Source organism: Puma concolor, chromosome B3 (assembly GCF_028749965.1).
Source record: "Puma concolor isolate L17-30 chromosome B3, mPumCon1.1.hap2, whole genome shotgun sequence".
Classification (NCBI taxonomy): domain Eukaryota; kingdom Metazoa; phylum Chordata; class Mammalia; order Carnivora; family Felidae; genus Puma; species Puma concolor.
In genome coordinates this window covers 86306002-86323605 of record NC_141672.1, presented here as the reverse complement: position 1 = coordinate 86323605, position 17604 = coordinate 86306002, and the positions used below count along the sequence as shown (strand labels likewise).

Here is a 17604-nt window from a genome sequence, read left to right as displayed (position 1 = left end):
AGCAAAGCTATTGTGGTCCTGCCCTCCACTGAGAGACAAAAAAAAAAAAAAAAAAAAAAAAAAGGGAAAAAGTATACAGCTGTGGCCCTTTTGTTATTGCATTGCAATTCCAGAAATACCTCCATTCTCTGCAGACAGGAAGGGGAGGACAATTATTACCCCTTTTAAATAGTTGTGGTAGCCCTAAAGCTCAGGACCTGACCTTTTGGTTCCCCTTAAAGAAACATGTAGAAACAAGTAGATGCTCTCCACCCAGCCTTTCAAAACAGGATATAAATACTCAACTGAAGAACACAGCATCTTAGAATTCCCTAGTGAAAACTGGAAAACAAGGTAGACAGAAGAGCTTCCAAAGCTGCACTCTCATACTGTGCAGAAATCTAGAGCTGTTAGGCAGAAAAGTCTTTCTTAGGATTAAAACTTCAGAGACACATTTCTCTGCACCTCAGCATCATGGGGGAAAGAAACGATTCCAACACAAACTCAGTCTGAACAGCTTAGCGAACTCCTGGTCCTTCGCCCTCCAAAACTTCACTTTCAAAAGAGGATTATCTCCTCCTTCAAACTCAGGCTGCCAGGGCATAAATGTGCACAGTAACTTCTAATAGAAGTAAACACCTAGAAATGACCCTAATGGTGGAAGCAGTTAAAGGAGAGTAACCCCCCTTTGCACAGACCTCTCCTTCTTGACGGGCACTTCTGCAGCTGATTTCTAACCTATGAAAATAAAGCTGTTCGGCCACTGCTCCCCGCCAACCCAGCCCTGTTCTGGCAAGCTGTGTGCAACTGCAAAAGCCACATGTCACCGTCTACACAAAGGTGGGGGGGCAACTAGAAGAACCTTGGAAACTCTTTCACTTCCCTTCTGCTCTGCCTTACCAAGCCCTCTCACAAAAAGCCATTGTGTAGGCTGAAGAGGGAAATAAAAGAAGGGCGGACTTTTTCCATGCTCCCCTGCAGACTACAAGGTGATGTAAAAGCACAGAAGCTACCCCCAACAGCTCTGGAGAAGTGCAGGCCTCAGGGGGCCCCACCAACACGGCTTCTCACTCCACTTTGTACTGGGCAGCATTGTCTAATAATGAGCTGAGTTCAACTGTGTGCCAGTGTATTTTGCAGCATTGCTAATCCCTTTTATTTTGCTTTTCACCCACCTGTCTTTTATTGTTTGCTTTAGGGCGTGAAAAAGCCTCACCTTTGAAGCAACCTACACCTTCTCTGAGCCATTTGGCTCTCTCACCTGCTCCACTGTGGACAAAGCTCTGGCCAACCACTGCAGGTGTGTCAGCACCTCTTTCCCACTGTTGGCACTTTTCGAACTATCTAGGGGCCAGTGGTTTAAAGGTGAGAACAGTGGTGCTGTCGGGTGGCCTATCCTCACCGCAGCTCTCAGCCAGCTCAGTGTTTGTCATAACTCTTAATATGTTGGCTTACTGGTCCTTGAGCATCCTCAGCTAGGTATCTGCTCAGAATCTCTTAAGAGCAGAACTGTTTTGAACCTTTTTAAGGTTGGTAAAAGGTGGCTGAGCTAGGTATCACTGTTCACCTGACCCCATGACTGCTTCCCGACTAAGATGCATCCCTGCCACGCTTAATCAATTCAGTGAAGCCATCAGGCACAAAAGTACAGTAGGGCAATTGCTTTTTCCTCTGACACCTATTCATCAACGTCTGTCCACCACATCTCAGACCATGTCTTCTTCCAAACTCTACTCCTTCCCCAAGGAGTACGAAAGAGAAACGGTCAACTTACACAGGCTTATGTAGAGTTCTTAGAATGTATTTTTGTTCACCTGAAAAATAAAACTTTTAAAAAATATACAGGACTTTTTGAGTACAGGTATATCTTAAATGGCTGAATTATAAATAATGTCTCTGGTCATGTTCACAGCTAGAGCTGGAGCTAATGTCCCAATTCCAGTGAAGGCTTTAGAGTCTGGAGGCCAGCAGCTGGACCTATGAGTGGTCTCTCTAGACTCTTTGATCCATCCCAAAGTGGATTAAACAGTCCAGAATGCAGGGATGGGGACAGGGGACTGGATTCCCAGATGTTCTCCGGCAAGTTCAAAGGATTCTTGGAATAAGAGATCAATTTACAAATTATTAAAATATAGGACTAAAAATTCACACAATAAATATAAATTACAGGCTATTATTGAAGTTATAAAGTGGCATTTCATGTTTCTTCCCCACCCCCAGACCCCCCACCGAAAATTTAAAAAGGCCTCAAAGGCTTCCTAATGACCAAAGTCACATCAGCTGCTCAGAAATCTCCTCCAGCCAAGACACCTTGGGGGTGCGACCAGCCTGCTCCCAGGCTATGACAGCTCAGCTGCTGTTATCTTGCCCACAACAGAACATGGCTGAAAGCAAGGCTTGTTGTCCTGTAAACTTGGATCAGAGCTAACTAGAGTGGAGGCCAAAAAACTGGAGAGACCAACTGTTTCAGGACTCAGGTGGATAAGTTTTTTGTTTTTGTTTTTTAAAAAGTGCCTCATTTCCCAAAAAGGAAACACTAAGGGGTTTGATATCTTGTCACTACCCACACTCAATTGCCTAAAAGCAAGTGGCAGAAGGAAATGGAATCCAAATTGAGTTTGTAGAATTCTTGCTGTCCCAGAACTATACAGATGTCATTTCTCTTGGTGTTTTTCATCTCCAAGTATAGGCTGCAAATAAGTAGGTTTATCAGGAGACGTAAAGACAAGCCAATGTAACCTTCCCACGGCTGGTCTATTAACCGGCTATCAAAGCACAATCCTGAGTTTGAAGCTCACTTTTTAGCCTTTCTGGTTCTATAATACAAGTCAAAACCAGACAACGTGCTCAACGCTCTGCTTTCACAACAAATTTGGCCCTAATTGCAGGGCTACGTTGTCACAGGCTCAGCAAAGAGGGAAGAAGGCAAGGGTGATTACTGGAACAAGACAAGATCTTGAGGAGCAGAAAATAAAATAAAAACACTTGTGAGCCACTCTACTTACAAAAGCTTGCTCTTCCTAAAAGAACTCTGTGAGGAGAAGGCCAAGGATTGAAGCACAGAGGCATTGCTCTTTCCCTTCCTTCTTCCCTGGCCCATATCCAGATACTTAGGGCCGCAACAGGAAGCCTCTTCCGTGGGGGCACTAGGGTGGGAAGAGGAGGGGATTAGTTCGTTCTCCACCCCCCCTAAACTGCTTCTACTTCTTCTAAGGTTTCCCCCTGTCCTCTCAAGTCTAAGAATGATTATACTCTTTTGGGCCATAAACCTATCTTTCTGAAATAGGAGAGGGTAAAGGGGAGAGAGTGGATGATGAAAAAAAAACAGTGTTTGTGCCCTTCTGGTTAGCTGCACTTTGGGGGCCAGCAAATAGCCCTTGCGTGACCCCATCGGTCGGAAGCTAACCAGGGTTGTGGGAGGATACATATAGTTCTGTGTAATTATAGCTTCTAGTGCATATGTCAACAACTATATACAGGGATCTATAAATTAAATGCATCTGTGGCCACTGCAACTAGGTTGACGTACCTGAGCTCCACTACTTTTGGTGCCCTCCTCCTTGTGAGAGCTTCAGCTTATTTAAGAAGAGCCCCTACAGCTCCCTCCTTCCCCTGAGTCTTGGGGGAAAGCCCGAGTCACTCCTGCACGTAGGATACACAAGAGCTAGCGGCGAAAAAGGGTTCGGAGCTGGGATCTCCCCACCCCTCCCCCCATTCCCTTTATGGCTCAGAGCCCTGGCGCAGCACGGTCCTGGGAAGACCAAACCCCGAGCCCCCGGCGAATCGTGGTCCCTTGGCTTCAAGATCGGGATGCAGGCCCCTGGCTCCCCGGGCGAGGTGGCGATCGTTGCGGGGAGAGAGGGCGTTCACTCCCGTGGGGGTCACTCCCGCGGGCTCCCCGCCCCGTCCTGCTGCAAAGTCCTGCCTCCGGGCGTGGGGAGGGGAGAATGGTTCCCGACCGCCCCTGGCGCGGAGGGGCTCAACGACTCCCGGGCGCCGCCGCCGCTTCCTCCTCGTCCTCCTCCGGTCCCCGCGGCCGCTCCAGCGGCCCGGCCGGGGGACTGTCTGCAGAGGGCTCCGGAGGCATGGGCCGCGCCGCCTGCAGCGGGGGCGCGTCGCGCGGTGCCTCGCGGCGGGACGACCCTGTGGCATTGGGCCCGGCCGCCGCCCCCGAAGTCCCGGACGGGCCGGTGGCGTTGGAGCCGCCGGGGGGCGGGCCGGCGGCTCCCCCCGAGGTCCCGGCGCCCACCGGCTGCCAGATGAGGCTGTAGTAGACGGCGAGCACGATGGCGGCCAGCGACACGGAGAGCACGTAGGCAAACACGGTGGCGAGCCGGACCCACTTCTTGTTGGTCTTGGCCGCCATCTTCGCCTTCTTGTCCCCGGTGTAGGTGGCCGGCTTGCCCCGCTCGGCCGGGGCCGCGTCGCGCTCCTTCATGGGGGGGCCCCGGCCTTTGCCCCGGTGCTCCACGGCCCCGGCTGGAGGGGGCCTGGCGGCCTGCGAGGACTGGACAAGGGGCGGCCCGGCGCCCCCGGCTCTCGGCAGCTCCGCGCTCCTCCGCCGCTCCTCACGCCGCTCGCCCGCAGCCCTCCACCGCGTCGCTGCAGCCGCCGCCGGGGCCTGGACCAGTCACTGCCGCCAGCGCCGCCGCCGCCGCCGGCCCGTCAGCTGCTTCCCTGCCGCCGCCACAGCCACAGCCGCCACAGCCGCCCGGCTCCGCGTCCCCATCCGCCGCCGCCGCCTGCTCGGCCGCCGGCCGCCCGGTCTCCAGGGGCCGCGCGGACGGCGCGCTCCGCTCCAGCCCGGCTCCCCCACCTCGCGCGCCGGCAACAGGGGGCGGGGGGAGCGCTGCTGGGGGCTGCCTCTTAAAAGGGCGACGCCGGGGTCCGGAAGTGCCGCGAGGGGAGGCGGGCTTGTGTTGGGCGCCGCAAGCCCCTCCGGGACGCCCCGTTAGGAGAGAGTTAAAGGAGGCTGGTTCTTAAAAGGGCAACGTCGCTGCAGCCCCGCGCGAACTGGCGCGGAGAAGATGGGAGCCCCGGGCGCTTCTTTAAAAGGGGAACGGCGCCGTTTGGGGCGGGGAGCGGAACTGGAAAGGGGGCGGGGAGGGGTGGTCAGAGCACGGAGCTGTCAACTCTGGCGCCTCTGTCCTTCGCTCCCCACTGTCCGAAGTGACAGGTGGAACAGCAATAACGGCTGCGGCCCCCAGGCCTCAGTATCCCCCCCCAAAGTCGGGGTGATACCACTCTCATGCTCATGCTCTCGGCCGACGTCCCGCTCCACGTGCCCTCCGGGCGGGTTTCCTGAACTCTTTCACTCCTAGCGAACCTGGCCCACGTCCTGCACAGGCAGCTAAGCGTCCCCGAACACTCACTGTGGTCGCAGCTGGTCGCGCCCCTTCCCTGCTCCCCACCCCCGGCCGGCGCTGGGCTTTGGAGCGGTGCTGAAATCTTCCCGATTTCCTCTCTTATTCTCTTAGAGCCCGGAGTCAGGCTGCGAGACCTTTCGAAGTTTCTGGGAACCACGTGCTGAGCGGGGCTCTCCAGACTCGCCTTAGTCCTGAAGTTTGCAACAGGTTTCAGATCCCGCTTTTTGGGGTGCCCGATTCCCAGCTTTGGGCTTGATTTGGATTCAAGAGGCTGCACTGAACCCGTGGAGTGTGGCTCTCAGAGTTTTACTCCTCTCTGATCCCCTCTGGGCCTCAGAGTCTGGGCTGTTGTCCCCTTCTCGCCACCCCCCCCCCCCCCCCCAACGTGCCCGTTCTCTTGTGAGGTTTGTCCTCCCTACGGTCTGGTCGGTGCCAACGTCCCCTAGCCAAGCTTCGACTCTCAGTAGCCGCTTTCCCCTGTGCCTTCCCCGTCCTTCTGTCTTCCTCTCTTGCCTTCTGTTTCCTCCACTCTGGGTAAGGATTTCCAGAATTTCTGGTTCCCTCCTCCTTGAATTCTACTTCCTGTGTTCCCAGAGCTGGGTGAGCGGACTGCTTGGGTGTCTTAATGGGTATGTGAGACTGTGCCTGTGTGCTGGTGAGTGGGCAGAGGACTGTGGTGGTGGCGGGGGTCCTGTGGGTGACCTCCCCCTCCCCAGCATGTGTGAGCCTGACTCCTGGCTTCTGACTCTGTGGGGCAGGACCCTCTTTGCCCTACCCATTTTCCCTCCTCCCCAACAGGACCTACCTTTGCCTTCCCAACACCTGCCTCTTTATAAGGAAGCTCCTCCGTAGCACCGGTGCCCTGCTACCTCAGCTGTACAGAAGTCAAGTGGCTACCAGAACTAAGTGTGTTGATCAGCTGCTTAAACCACAGGCCTGTAACCCAGCCTCTCTCCCTCTCATTCCTGAGATCCAGGTGTGAGTCTGTCACTAGCAGTGGTCAACTGGATGCTATCTCCAGGAATAGCCTGCCTTTGTACTTTCTGAGAAATTTTAAGGACATCAACTATTTGGAATGTTTATTGCCTTTTGTGGGCTGATGGGGAAAAGACAACTGCTCCTTCCCTGTACTGCTTCCAGGTTGGCCAGAGGCACCCCCCCCCCCACCCCCCGCAGGGTAACCTGTTAAGTTAAAAATCTCTGAATTGTCTCTGGATGTTGTCCTCTCTTCCCTGCTTTCTGGTCTTTGTGGCAGAACTGATCAGATGAACTGTACTAAGGTGAATTATTTGGAAAGATTCAGGTAAGGCCAACCCAAAGCCTCCTTCCATCCTCTTTCTTGGATGCACTCTGCATTTCTTGTGTTGCAAAGTAAACTTTCTTCTTGCTTCGTTCCCAGTGGGCTAGGAAAATAGCCCGTCACTCTTTTCTATGCTAAGGAATACATATACTCAAAGCCTTCATTCAGTTCCTCTCACCCTATTCTTCTCCAAACGAAACAGTGCCAGATTCTTTAAACTGTCATCAATAAGTCCTATTTATTATCCGGATTTACATAGTGTCTTTTACCCTAGGACTCAAAATGCTTTCAGATATAATTGAGCCTGATCTCCCTGGTGCCTGAGTCATTAAGAAACCATTAGTGTATTCCTGTTGCAGGCAACCAAATGGCCCCCTAGTGGCCTGAAAGTGAATATGCTTCTCTAAGTGCCTCTCCCCGACCAAGGGTAAGCAGTCAGAGAAATCAGAGAATCAAGGCAGCTTGGAGACAGAATGGGCCCCAAGGTCATCTTTTGTGAATACTCCCATGGACCCTAGAGAATCCTCCACAACATCTCTATGGAGCCCTCTCCAGCGACAGCTAAAAGACTCTCCATGATGGTGTACCTATTGTCTGTTCCATAAGGCAGCCTTTTCAGCTTTGGAAAGGTCTGATCGGTTATAACAGTAGCAACATCCATGGCTTTAGTAAGTGCTGGCACCATATTAAGCACTTAGGTTCCTCATCTCATTTGTCTCATACCAATCTATCAGGTAGTTACTATTTATCTCCGCGTTGGAGATGAAGAAACAGCCTCAAAAAAGTTAAGTAACTTGCCCAAGGTCACATAACTAGATGGAATTCAAACCTGAGCCTTTCTGACTCTAAGGTCTTATGTTCTCATCCCTGCACTACTCTGCCTCATAGGCAGAGCTTAAATTTGTCTCTGTAGTGAGGGTAACCTCAGATGGGGGCCGAGGCACTGATTCTTCCAGCTGCCAGGAGTGTTGGCTACTGATGGCTCACACTTCCACTGTCTCTGGGAACTGCTCTCAGGTGCCAAAGGAAACTGCCTCTCTCTCTTGGCCTCCAAGACCAACACATAAGGGCAAAGCTGCAACAAAACCCAGCCAGGGATGTTCAGGAGCCTGATAGGAAAGGAAGAGGGCTACACCTGCAAAGGAGCTACAAAAGTAGCCAACTTGTACTGGCATGAGCCAGGAGAGGATGTACAGGCTGGATCTGTGGGGAGCCAAGTCTGGATGCTAAGTTTAAAAAAAAAAAAAAAAAAAAAGTTTATTGATATGGGAGCACTCTCGGGTAAAATAGGATTTAAGACCCTGACATGGGTCCTGGGAGACAGGAAAAAGACAATGGCTGGCTAAGGGAAAAGAAAATGTCAGAACTGCCATAGCAGAAGATGGAGGAGGCGTTCAAAAAGCTCAAAGAAGTGAGCCTGCTGTAGTCGGTATTCTATGGAAGGCCAGAAACCTGCTTCAGTTCCACAGGAAGGCCCAGGGGATACTCTGGCTATCAAAGCAGAGAGGAATGCACTGGGAGAAGCTGTGTGGCTGTCCTCTGTAGGCCAGGGCTGACAGCAAGAGGCCATTACAGAATTGGCTCTTTGATAGCGATGGGAACGATAGGACCACGCAATAGAAGCCAGAGGTTGGCACAACTACTGTGGTGAGCAGCAAAGAGGAGTGGCAGTGGAGGGTCCCGACAGTAGAGCTAGGCAGCTGATGAATAGAACATAGCATCCCTGGGCCAAGCTAGGTGGGCAGCCCGTAATGGTACCTGCACCAGTGGTTCTCAAGTGTTTTGGACAAAATATCACTTTACAGTCTTGAAAACTGGCATCTCCAAAGAGCTTTTGTTTATGCGGGCTGCATCTATTGACATTTGCCCTATTAGAAATAAGACTGAGAAATTCGTCAAGTATTTATCAACTCATTAAAAAGAGGGGCACCTGGGTGGCGCAGTCGGTTAAGCGTCCGACTTCAGCCAGGTCACGATCTCGCGGTCCGTGAGTTCGAGCCCCGCGTCAGGCTCTGGGCTGATGGCTCAGAGCCTGGAGCCTGCTTCCGATTCTGTGTCTCCCTCTCTCTCTGCCCCTCCCCCATTCATGCTCTGTCTCTCTCTGTCCCAAAAATAAATAAAAAACGTTAAAAAAAAAAAAAAAAAGAGAATTAGCCCAGGGGTGCCTGGGTGGCTCAGTGGGTTAAGCTAAACATACGACTTCAGCTCAGGTCATGATCTCACGGGTGAGTTCCAGCCCCGAAACGGGCTCTCTGCTGTCAGCACAGAGCCCACTTTAGATCCTCTGTCGCTCTTTCTCTTTGCCCCTCCCTACTCTCTGTTTCTCAAAAATAAACATTAAAAAAATAATTAGCCCATTATATGTTAACATCAATAGTATATTTATATGAAAAATAACTACATTGTATGAGAGAAAAAGTTAGTGAAAGAGTGGCTTTTTAAATATATTTTTGTAAATTCTTAAGTGTGGCTTTATAGAGGACAGCTGGATTCTCATATCTGCTTCTACTGGCAATATGTTGTTTTGGTTAAAATATATGAAGAAAATCTGGCCTGACCCAGATATGTAGTTAGGAAAGAGAGAAGCATTTTAATAGCCTTTTCACATAATTTGAGACTACACCAAAACTCAACAAGTAGTATTTTCTTAAATGGTAGTTGTAATTTAGAATATGAAACTATATCAATGAATTTTTTGTACTTGATCATATTAAAGTCTATTAATCTACCCTGCAGTATGAATGGCTGTTTCCCATGCATGGTTTTATAACATCCCGCTTCAGTCATTTGGAAAATATTGCTTCATTGGATTGTATAGATCTTTCAAATATTGATACAATTCATTATACAATAGTAAAAATTATATTTGTTAATATCAGAAAAAGTTTAAGCGTTGGAATCTATCAACTCATGATAGTGTGTACAAATTTTCTAAAATTCTAATTTTTGCTGAAAACCTCAAATTTTATCATTAGTAAGTACTGTTGGTTGTTTTCCTCAAAGTGACAGGCTTACTTGGTTTGGATTTGAGAAAACATCTGCCAAATAACAAAGTCTAAGTAATCGGAGTTTATCTGTCAGTCATTCTTTCAAGTGAAAATGGTGTTCCATAAAGAAAATGGGTTAGTTCAGCTGGTGACTCAGTTGCACTGTGGTTCATAAGAGAGACACATTACTTCTTTTCTTTTTTCTCTTTTTTTAATGTTTATTTATTTTGAAAGAGGGAGAGAGTGCAAGAGGGGAAGGAGCAGAGAGAGAAGGGGAGAAAGAATCCCAAGCAGGCTGTGTGCTGTCAGCTCAGAGTCTGACACAGGGGCTTGATCTCACAAAGCGGATCACAACCTGAGTCGGACTTTAACGGACTGAACCACTCAGGTGCCCAAGAGACCCGTTACTTCTTTTTTTTTTTTTTTTAATTTTTTTAACGTTTATTTATTTTTGAGACAGAGAGAGACAGAGCATGAACAAGGGAGGGGCAGAGAGAGAGGGAGACACAGAATCTGAAACAGGCTCCAGGCTCTGAGCGGTCAGCACAGAGCCCGACGCGGGGCTCGAACTCACGGACCGCGAGATCGCGACCTGAGCTGAAGTCGGATGCTTAACCGACGGAGCCACCCAGGCGCCCCGAGACCCGTTACTTCTGTGTGCAGTACAGTACTTTACATTTAATCACAGACAATATTTATTTTTATTTTTAAATTATTAAAAATTTTTTTAATGTTTACTTTTGAGAGAGAGAGAAAGAGAGAGACAGAGTGTGAGTTGGGGAGGGGCAGAAAGAGAGGGAGACACAGAATCTGAAGCAGGCTCTAGGCTCTGAGCTGTCAGCACAGAGCCCAATGCAGGGCTCAAACTCACAAACTGTGAGACTATGACCTGAGCTGAAGTTAGATCCTTAACTACTGAGCCACTCAGGCATCCCTATTTTTATTTTTTTTAATTTTTTTTTTTAACATTTATTTATTTTTGGGACAGAGAGAGACAGAGCATGAACGGGGGAGGGGCAGAGAGAGAGCGAGACACAGAATCGGAAACAGGCTCCAGGCTCTGAGCCATCAGCCCAGAGCCTGACGCGGGGCTCGAACTCAGGGACCGCGAGATCGTGACCTGGTTGAAGTCGGACGCTTAACCGACTGCGCCACCCAGGCGCCCCAAGCATCCCTATTTTTAAAGTGATCTCTATACCCAACGCAGGGCTTGAACCCACAACCTAAAGATCTAGAGTTGCATGCTCCACTGACTGAGCCAGACGGTGCCCCAATGACAGAGAATATTTAAAAGACATGTATTTAAGGGTCATGATTTAATAAATTTCAGCAATTTTTATTGCTTCATTAAGGACATTCTTTTCTCTCTCTCTTTCTTCTATAGGATAGTCTTTTTTTTCATTAAGGACATTCTTAAGTGAAACTGATTCTTTTTCCTTCCTTTTCCCCCTCCTTCCATCCTCTTTGTCTCCTTTGTTTCTTCTTTCTCTCTTTCTGTCTTTCATAATAAAAAAGAACAAACTGTTTCAAGAATAGTTTGCTTCCACTGCCTTGGTTTATTAAGGTGCCAGTTGATTTATTTACCATTGCTTTTACACCATCAGTGCAAATGTCTAGACAGTTAAAAAGGCAAATAACATCTTAGTATTATAATGCAAATATTTTGACCTTGTGAAGTCTCTGAAATGGTTTCAAGGACCTCCAAGGATCTGTAGATCACATACAAAATTGCTGAGCTGTACAATGAAAAGAAATCAAGAGTTAAAGGCCAGGAGATTGATGGCAGTTGCTCTAATAAAAAGTCACAATACCTCGTCCAGTTTCCAGACCTGATTCAATTTTCAGATCTAGAACCTGTTGACTGAAGGAGAGGTTAAGTCTCTAGGGGGAAGGCCTTTGTAATACTATGGCAGTAGAGCAATGATTTCACTAGTCCTTCCCCAAAGGGACCCATGGACATTTACTAGGGTAACTGTACAATGGGGAAAGTGAAATGGCCAAACATTTTAAGGTCATGCGGTGTCCGAATTATATTGATATCTGGGGACCTGGATCCTCACGGCTCCCCGGAAGAGTGGCCCTACATACAATTTTGTATAGGATCATGGGCTGTAGCAAATGGACTCGGTTAGTTGGTTAGAGGCCTAGAAAGAGCAACACTGGGAGATTGGAAACAATGTCTTGGGGAGAGGCATGTTGGTGTATCTATGAAAGTGAGCACAAAGTGTGAAGATCTATATATTGCATGTTAATGCCCATCTGAGAGCATCTGGCACAGAGGAGACGCTGAATAACCAAATGGATAGAATGACTTGGCTAGTTAACGTTTGCTAGCCTCTGTCATCAACCACTCAGTTTGGCGCAATGAGCACATGGATAAAGTGGCCATGTTGGCATAGATGGCATATTGTCTATGGTTGTAGTGGTGGACCCAACAAAATTGGCTCCCACTCACCAAGGCTGATCTAGTAATTGTTGCTGCCAAATGTTCAACCTGCCAGCGACTGATGGCCAACCAACAGCTCGGTAACAAGTTGACTATCCTTCTCTGGAAAGGTTGGTGATTAACCTTTACTTGAATCAGCATATTCTGAACATGAATTTCTCTTTCCTGTTTGAGGCCTCAACCAGCACCACTCCCTGAGGACTTAAAGAGTATTTGATTTACTGACGTGGAATCTCACATAACATTGTATCAGACCAAGAGTCCCACTTTGTGGCAAAAGAGTGGACATAGGATCGTGGAATCTTCTGAACCTACCACATACTTTGCCACCCACTGGCGAGTAGAGCTGATAGAGTAAAAGAGCAGCCTTTCGAAGGTGTAGCTGAAGGCCCATTTTAAAGATGGTGGGACACCATCCTCCAGAAGGAAGCATGCACCCTATTCAGTAACTATAATATGGTGCTATTTCCCCATGGCTATGATACAGAGGTCTAGAAAACAAGGGGTGAAAGTAGGAATAACCCACTTATCATCACTCCCAGTGACCCTTTTGGGGGAAATTTGTGGTTCCTATTCCTACAGTTCCAGACTCTCCAGGTTTAGAGAATCTGGTTCCCAGAGGCAGAACACTTCTACCAAGGGACAAATCAAGAATCCCATAAGCTTTAAGTGTGACTGCTTTCTGTCCTTCAAACAACTTGTGCCAAGAGACCAGTAGGTAAAAAAAGGAGCCACATCATCACAGAGGGACCTGACCCTGGTCCTTTGGAGGAGATAGATTTGCTGCTACAGCGTGTCAGGGAAGAATATGTTTGGCACTGAGGTCATCCACTACAGTATCTCTTGGTACACACTTGCCCAATTTTGATAATAAGTGGACAAATTTACCAGCATGGTTTGAGAAGGACATGGTGACTAGGGGCTCATATTGCTTAGGAATGAGGATCTGAGTCATTTCACCAGGTAAGCCAACTGGACACATACAGGTACAAGCTGAAGGTAAAGAGAATCTAGAATGGGTAATGGTTGGGGAGTGGGGAACACTGAATATCACTTATGTCACCTAGACAAGCTGCAGTAGTAGGGGCTATAGGTCATTCCACTTACCTTCTTGTAAGTTTCCCAGGGAAAGCAATCACCAGAATCCCAGAGGAGTTATTCCAGGTAGAGTGAGCTTAGCATGTGGAGCAAATAGGTCTGAGCTGTGCAAAGTAGGTATTGCCATGGTTGCTATGATGCACTACCCAGATCCCACCTTTGGGACAGAGAAGCTTATCCCCAGGTTGCCAGAAGGGTTGGCTGGTAATGGCTGACAAATGAGTCTCTTCCTGGGCATTTCCTTAAGCCACTAAAAGAAGCCGCCTTGCCTGACTTCATGAGCCCTTCCTAGGGAAAATGTAGATGGCCAATGTAGGGGTTCAAAGGACGAGCTCTTGCCTCAGTTGGGGCCATCTCAACTTGCCTCTGAAGGGTTATCTCAACCCTAAAGCTCCCTGTTGGAGTGTCCCTTGTTGTGATTAAATCATTGATCAATTTCTCTCTCCCCGCCCCCATCAATCCCTAGTCCTTCATTTCTGCAGGTGTGCGGTGTTGCTTCTCGGAACACCTCCCAATAAACTTCCTACAAGCAAATCTCTGTCTCATGGTGTTTCATGAGAAGCCTGACCTAAGACTATCACCTAAGATCTAACCTTTAGGACCTCAGAGAACAAGTCTGACCATTTGAAGGTGGACCTCATGGACGGCCTGTGTCTTCTGTGCTGCGGTTTTCTCTAACAGTCCTCACCGTGTGTTGTGTGCTTCCTACATCCTGGTTGCCCCTCACCAGTGTTCTCCAGCTTGTGTGTTTCCCCCACGATAAAGCAGCCTAAACTGGGTCCCTGAGTACATCAGCTGTGGTCTGACATGCATGCCAAGAAGGAGAATGGACTGAGTCTCTTTTGGTCCTCAAGCCATGGCTGCACACTGGAACCAAGGGCAAAACTCTTCAGAAATCCAAACTCCTCACCTTCCTTCCCTCCCTCATCCACCCACACCAGGTCCTGAATCAAAGGGTCTGGATGCAGCAAGTTTCACAATGTTCCTAGAGCTTCCCAGGCAATTCTGATTAATATCAAGATGGAGAATCACTGGGCTCAATACTTGACTTCAATTTAGCAGCCCAAGCGTCTGTCCGCTTAGTTAGCAGCTTTTCATTTGACTCCTATGGACTTGGCTGTGAGCGAAAACCCTCAGTTTTATTCACACATGCTTCCGCTAAGCCGCCACTTCCCCACCCTGTCCTTGTACAGTTGGTGCTTTGGAGCCAAGCCCGGATCTCTCAGTTAAGCCCTGTTCTTTTTACCTTGTGAGGCTGAGGCTGTTGCTTGAGCAGGCTAGGATGTTTTGGGATCCTGAGTGTAGCTCCCAACAGATTCCCTGTTTTCACTGGCTTTCTGCTATTCACAAAGGCCACGGTCTTGTTCACTGTGGCTTTACCCAGGCCCTGATAAAAAGGTGGACCAGCACAGGGACAAGGATGAGCCACCCATCAGCTCTGAGGGCATTCCTTGTGTGCAGCGAACCATATGCCCACCCAGAGAAGGACATCATCTAGCTTACTTCCATCACACTTATAAAAACTGGTCCACTTCACAGATAGATAAACAGAGGCAGAGAATATAAATACTGTGCCCAAGAACATCCTGCTGGGGTAGGAGCCAATCTCTTCCTGCCGTCTACAGTGCTAGCCTCTAGGTTTGTCACCTCTCAGAGGAAAGGCAGGAGATAAAAGTGACGAGGTTGCCCTTTCTGGTTGTAAAGAGAAGATTTTTTAGAGTTGGAAGGAATCTTAGAAATAATCAAAAGTTTAACAGATCAGGGAGCTCCGGTAACTTGCCAAGATCTCACAGCAAACCTTTGCTCTGGTTGAGACTAAAATCTGGGTTTTTGAGGCTGGGCCCAGTGTTCACTCAGCTATACCTTCAGGTAACTTTGATCCAAAATGGTACTTCAAAGGGAAACACCCATGAGACTTATTATAAGTCCCAGATGGTTCTTTCTATGCTTCCAGAAGGGCTTGGCCTGGGAAGACAGGCAATGTCTTCCTCCTGGGCTTCTGCAGAGAACTCTTAACAAGCTCTCCTCTCCTCCCCAAGGGATCAGAACCTCAGCACCTGCCTCCCAGCCTTATTTGGGTCTCCACCCACATCTAGCTCTCAGCGTGCAGAGGGTGGAGCCATAGCCGGACATTCAGCTGGACTGACGGACAGCTCCTCACTCTCACACCTGCCTCATCGGCTGTGGAGGCTGTAGTGGTTAAAGGTGGCAGGAGGTTGGCATTTGCCCACGATTTGAGTCCTCATGCCCATGACTTCATGAGTTCAGGCTGCCTGCTTGAATAGCAGACAGCCCGCTTCAAGTCTATAACCAGGCGCACCCTTAACTCTGCCTGCCCTTTGAAGATGGGTCAGCCCCTGACCCACACAAACTGCTGAGAAAAAGAAAAAAGAGCAATCCAAAAAGCAAGTCAGTGAAGATACTTGTTTTGGAAAGAACAGCATATATACTGCAGAGGAAGTGACGAGAAACTGTATTTCCCCTGCCAGTGTCTGCCAATAAATAATAATGATAAATAATGATAACAATACTATCGAGCTCATGTGCAGGCACTATGTTAAGTATTGGATATACATATTATTGAATCCTTACAACCACCTTTGGAGGTATTATGATCCTTGTTTTATAGGTGAGGAAATGGAGGCACAGGAAGGTTAAGTATCACAAGATAAACCAGCTGGTAAGTGGCTGGATTTATGGAGACTGAGTGTGGCTCCCTATAACAGACTGGGAAATAGGCCCCAGAGAATGCAACGACCAAGGCATCTTCATTCCCAGAGTAGCTAACCACTGGCCTAAAATGCACCATAGATCTCCAGGCTCTGGAACTTTGTTGCTTTATCCGGTAAGTCATGGCATCAGGTAAGAAACCAATCTCATCTGACTCTCTTGTTTGGCTATGACCTGAAGATCGGAGTTTAACTTCCACTACTAATCTTTGCTGATGAACAGGTTGGAGAACCACAGCACAAGGTCCCCACCCAAAAGTGCCAAGTGAGCGAGAGACTTCGACACCTGCCTGCCTCCTGGGTTCTAGGTACCAGCATCTCCTTGGGAGGCATTCTGTTGAGCGTAGTTTCTCACCGCCAAAGCTCACACATGCCAAACTCCCCAGCGAACGTGTCTCCGTGAATCACCATGACACAGACCCTCCAGTGACTTCCCTGAGAGTCGGCTTTCCCGGGATCCCCAGCCTTTCCCTAGGAGGCACATGCTTTCCAGTGCGCCCAGCAGGGGGCATCCTTGCCCTTCTACCTTCTGCCCTGGGGGTGAGATTGGCAGGCAGCGTGGGGTGCCTACTACTCAGCTCAGCCCAGGAGCCACATTTCCCAAACTGGTTATTCGTGTGACCTCCCTAATTTTCTCCATATCCCCTCTACCGTTACTTACACGGTATTTTTCTTTGTCAATTCACATTGCAGGAAACCTAAATGTATTTTTAAAGGAAAAAAAGTCCTCTTTGATGAAGGTTTTCCTGGCTCTTCTTGCTGCCCGGTCTTCTTCCATTCTGAGGGCCGCTAGGTAGGAAGACGGCAGGAGAGTACAGGCCCCACTGAAGCTACGATTGGGGGTCTCAAGAACTGGGTCCAGGCACTGCCATCACCGGGAGAAGATGGGTGAGGCTTTCTTCTGTGGATTAGAGCCTCTGTGGATTCAGAGCCCAAGATTGAAAGGATCAGAGTAAGGAGTACTGAAATCCCCGCCTTCCTGTGGCACCTCCAATCTCATGAAATGAGAGGAGCCTGTCTCTTGTCTCTCCCCAGGCTGAGGGAGAAGGTGGGGATTGTCTTTCCAGGCAGACAAGAGGGAGGGACTTGGGTGCAGGACGAGAGATGGCTGCAGGTGACAGGTGTAGGGTCTTTGGGAAAGGGCAAGGATTTCCCTTGCAAAATGCATTCAAACAGACCAAGAGAGAACCTGATCCCAGGGAGGGAATGGGAACTGCAGGGGCCCTACAGGGGGCCCACTGCTGGCTGGAGGGAGGGGTGATGACAGACAGAAGGCTTGGAGGGAGGGGACAGAGGATGAATCCTGAAGGCAGTGGGGCATGGAAGCACAGGGCAGTTCCAGAACGGCTTCCACAGGCTGTCGGGCCTTGTTACAGGATCCACTCCAGTAGCCTTAGAATCACTTTTCCAGGGATTATTTTTGTGCTGGGAATCCCCTTAGCTCCAGCCCTCAGTGGCCCCCATCCTCCTGCCCTGGGCCAGACTGGCCAGCAGAGGCAGTTCTAGGGCCTGGGTGAGGGCCCCACAGTTGTTAAGGGGCGGAACAAAGGCTCACATGGGACCTGGGGCAGAAAGCCAGGCCCTCAGAGGGGAAGGAAGTCCTGGGCAGAGCCCCCTGCTCCCCCAGCTAAGCTAAGAAGGGTGATAAGGAGGCGTAGGTTAGGCAAGAGGAAGTGGGCTGGCTGAGGGAGGTTGGGAC

At 49.2% G+C, this 17604-nt stretch overlaps 1 protein-coding gene across 1 annotated transcript; it reads right to left on the bottom strand.

Annotated features, from left to right (window-relative positions):
- Positions 1 to 1759: 1759 nt before the first annotated feature.
- Positions 1760 to 5196, bottom strand: INAFM2 (InaF motif containing 2). The gene is made up of 2 exons (XM_086710363.1): positions 2985 to 5196; positions 1760 to 2074 (listed from the first exon to the last, which is right to left on the bottom strand). Exon 1 carries the CDS (start codon positions 4415 to 4417, stop codon positions 3959 to 3961), a length of 459 nt encoding a protein of 152 aa, XP_086566489.1. The 5' UTR covers positions 4418 to 5196; the 3' UTR covers positions 1760 to 2074; positions 2985 to 3958.
- Positions 5197 to 17604: the final 12408 nt, after the last annotated feature.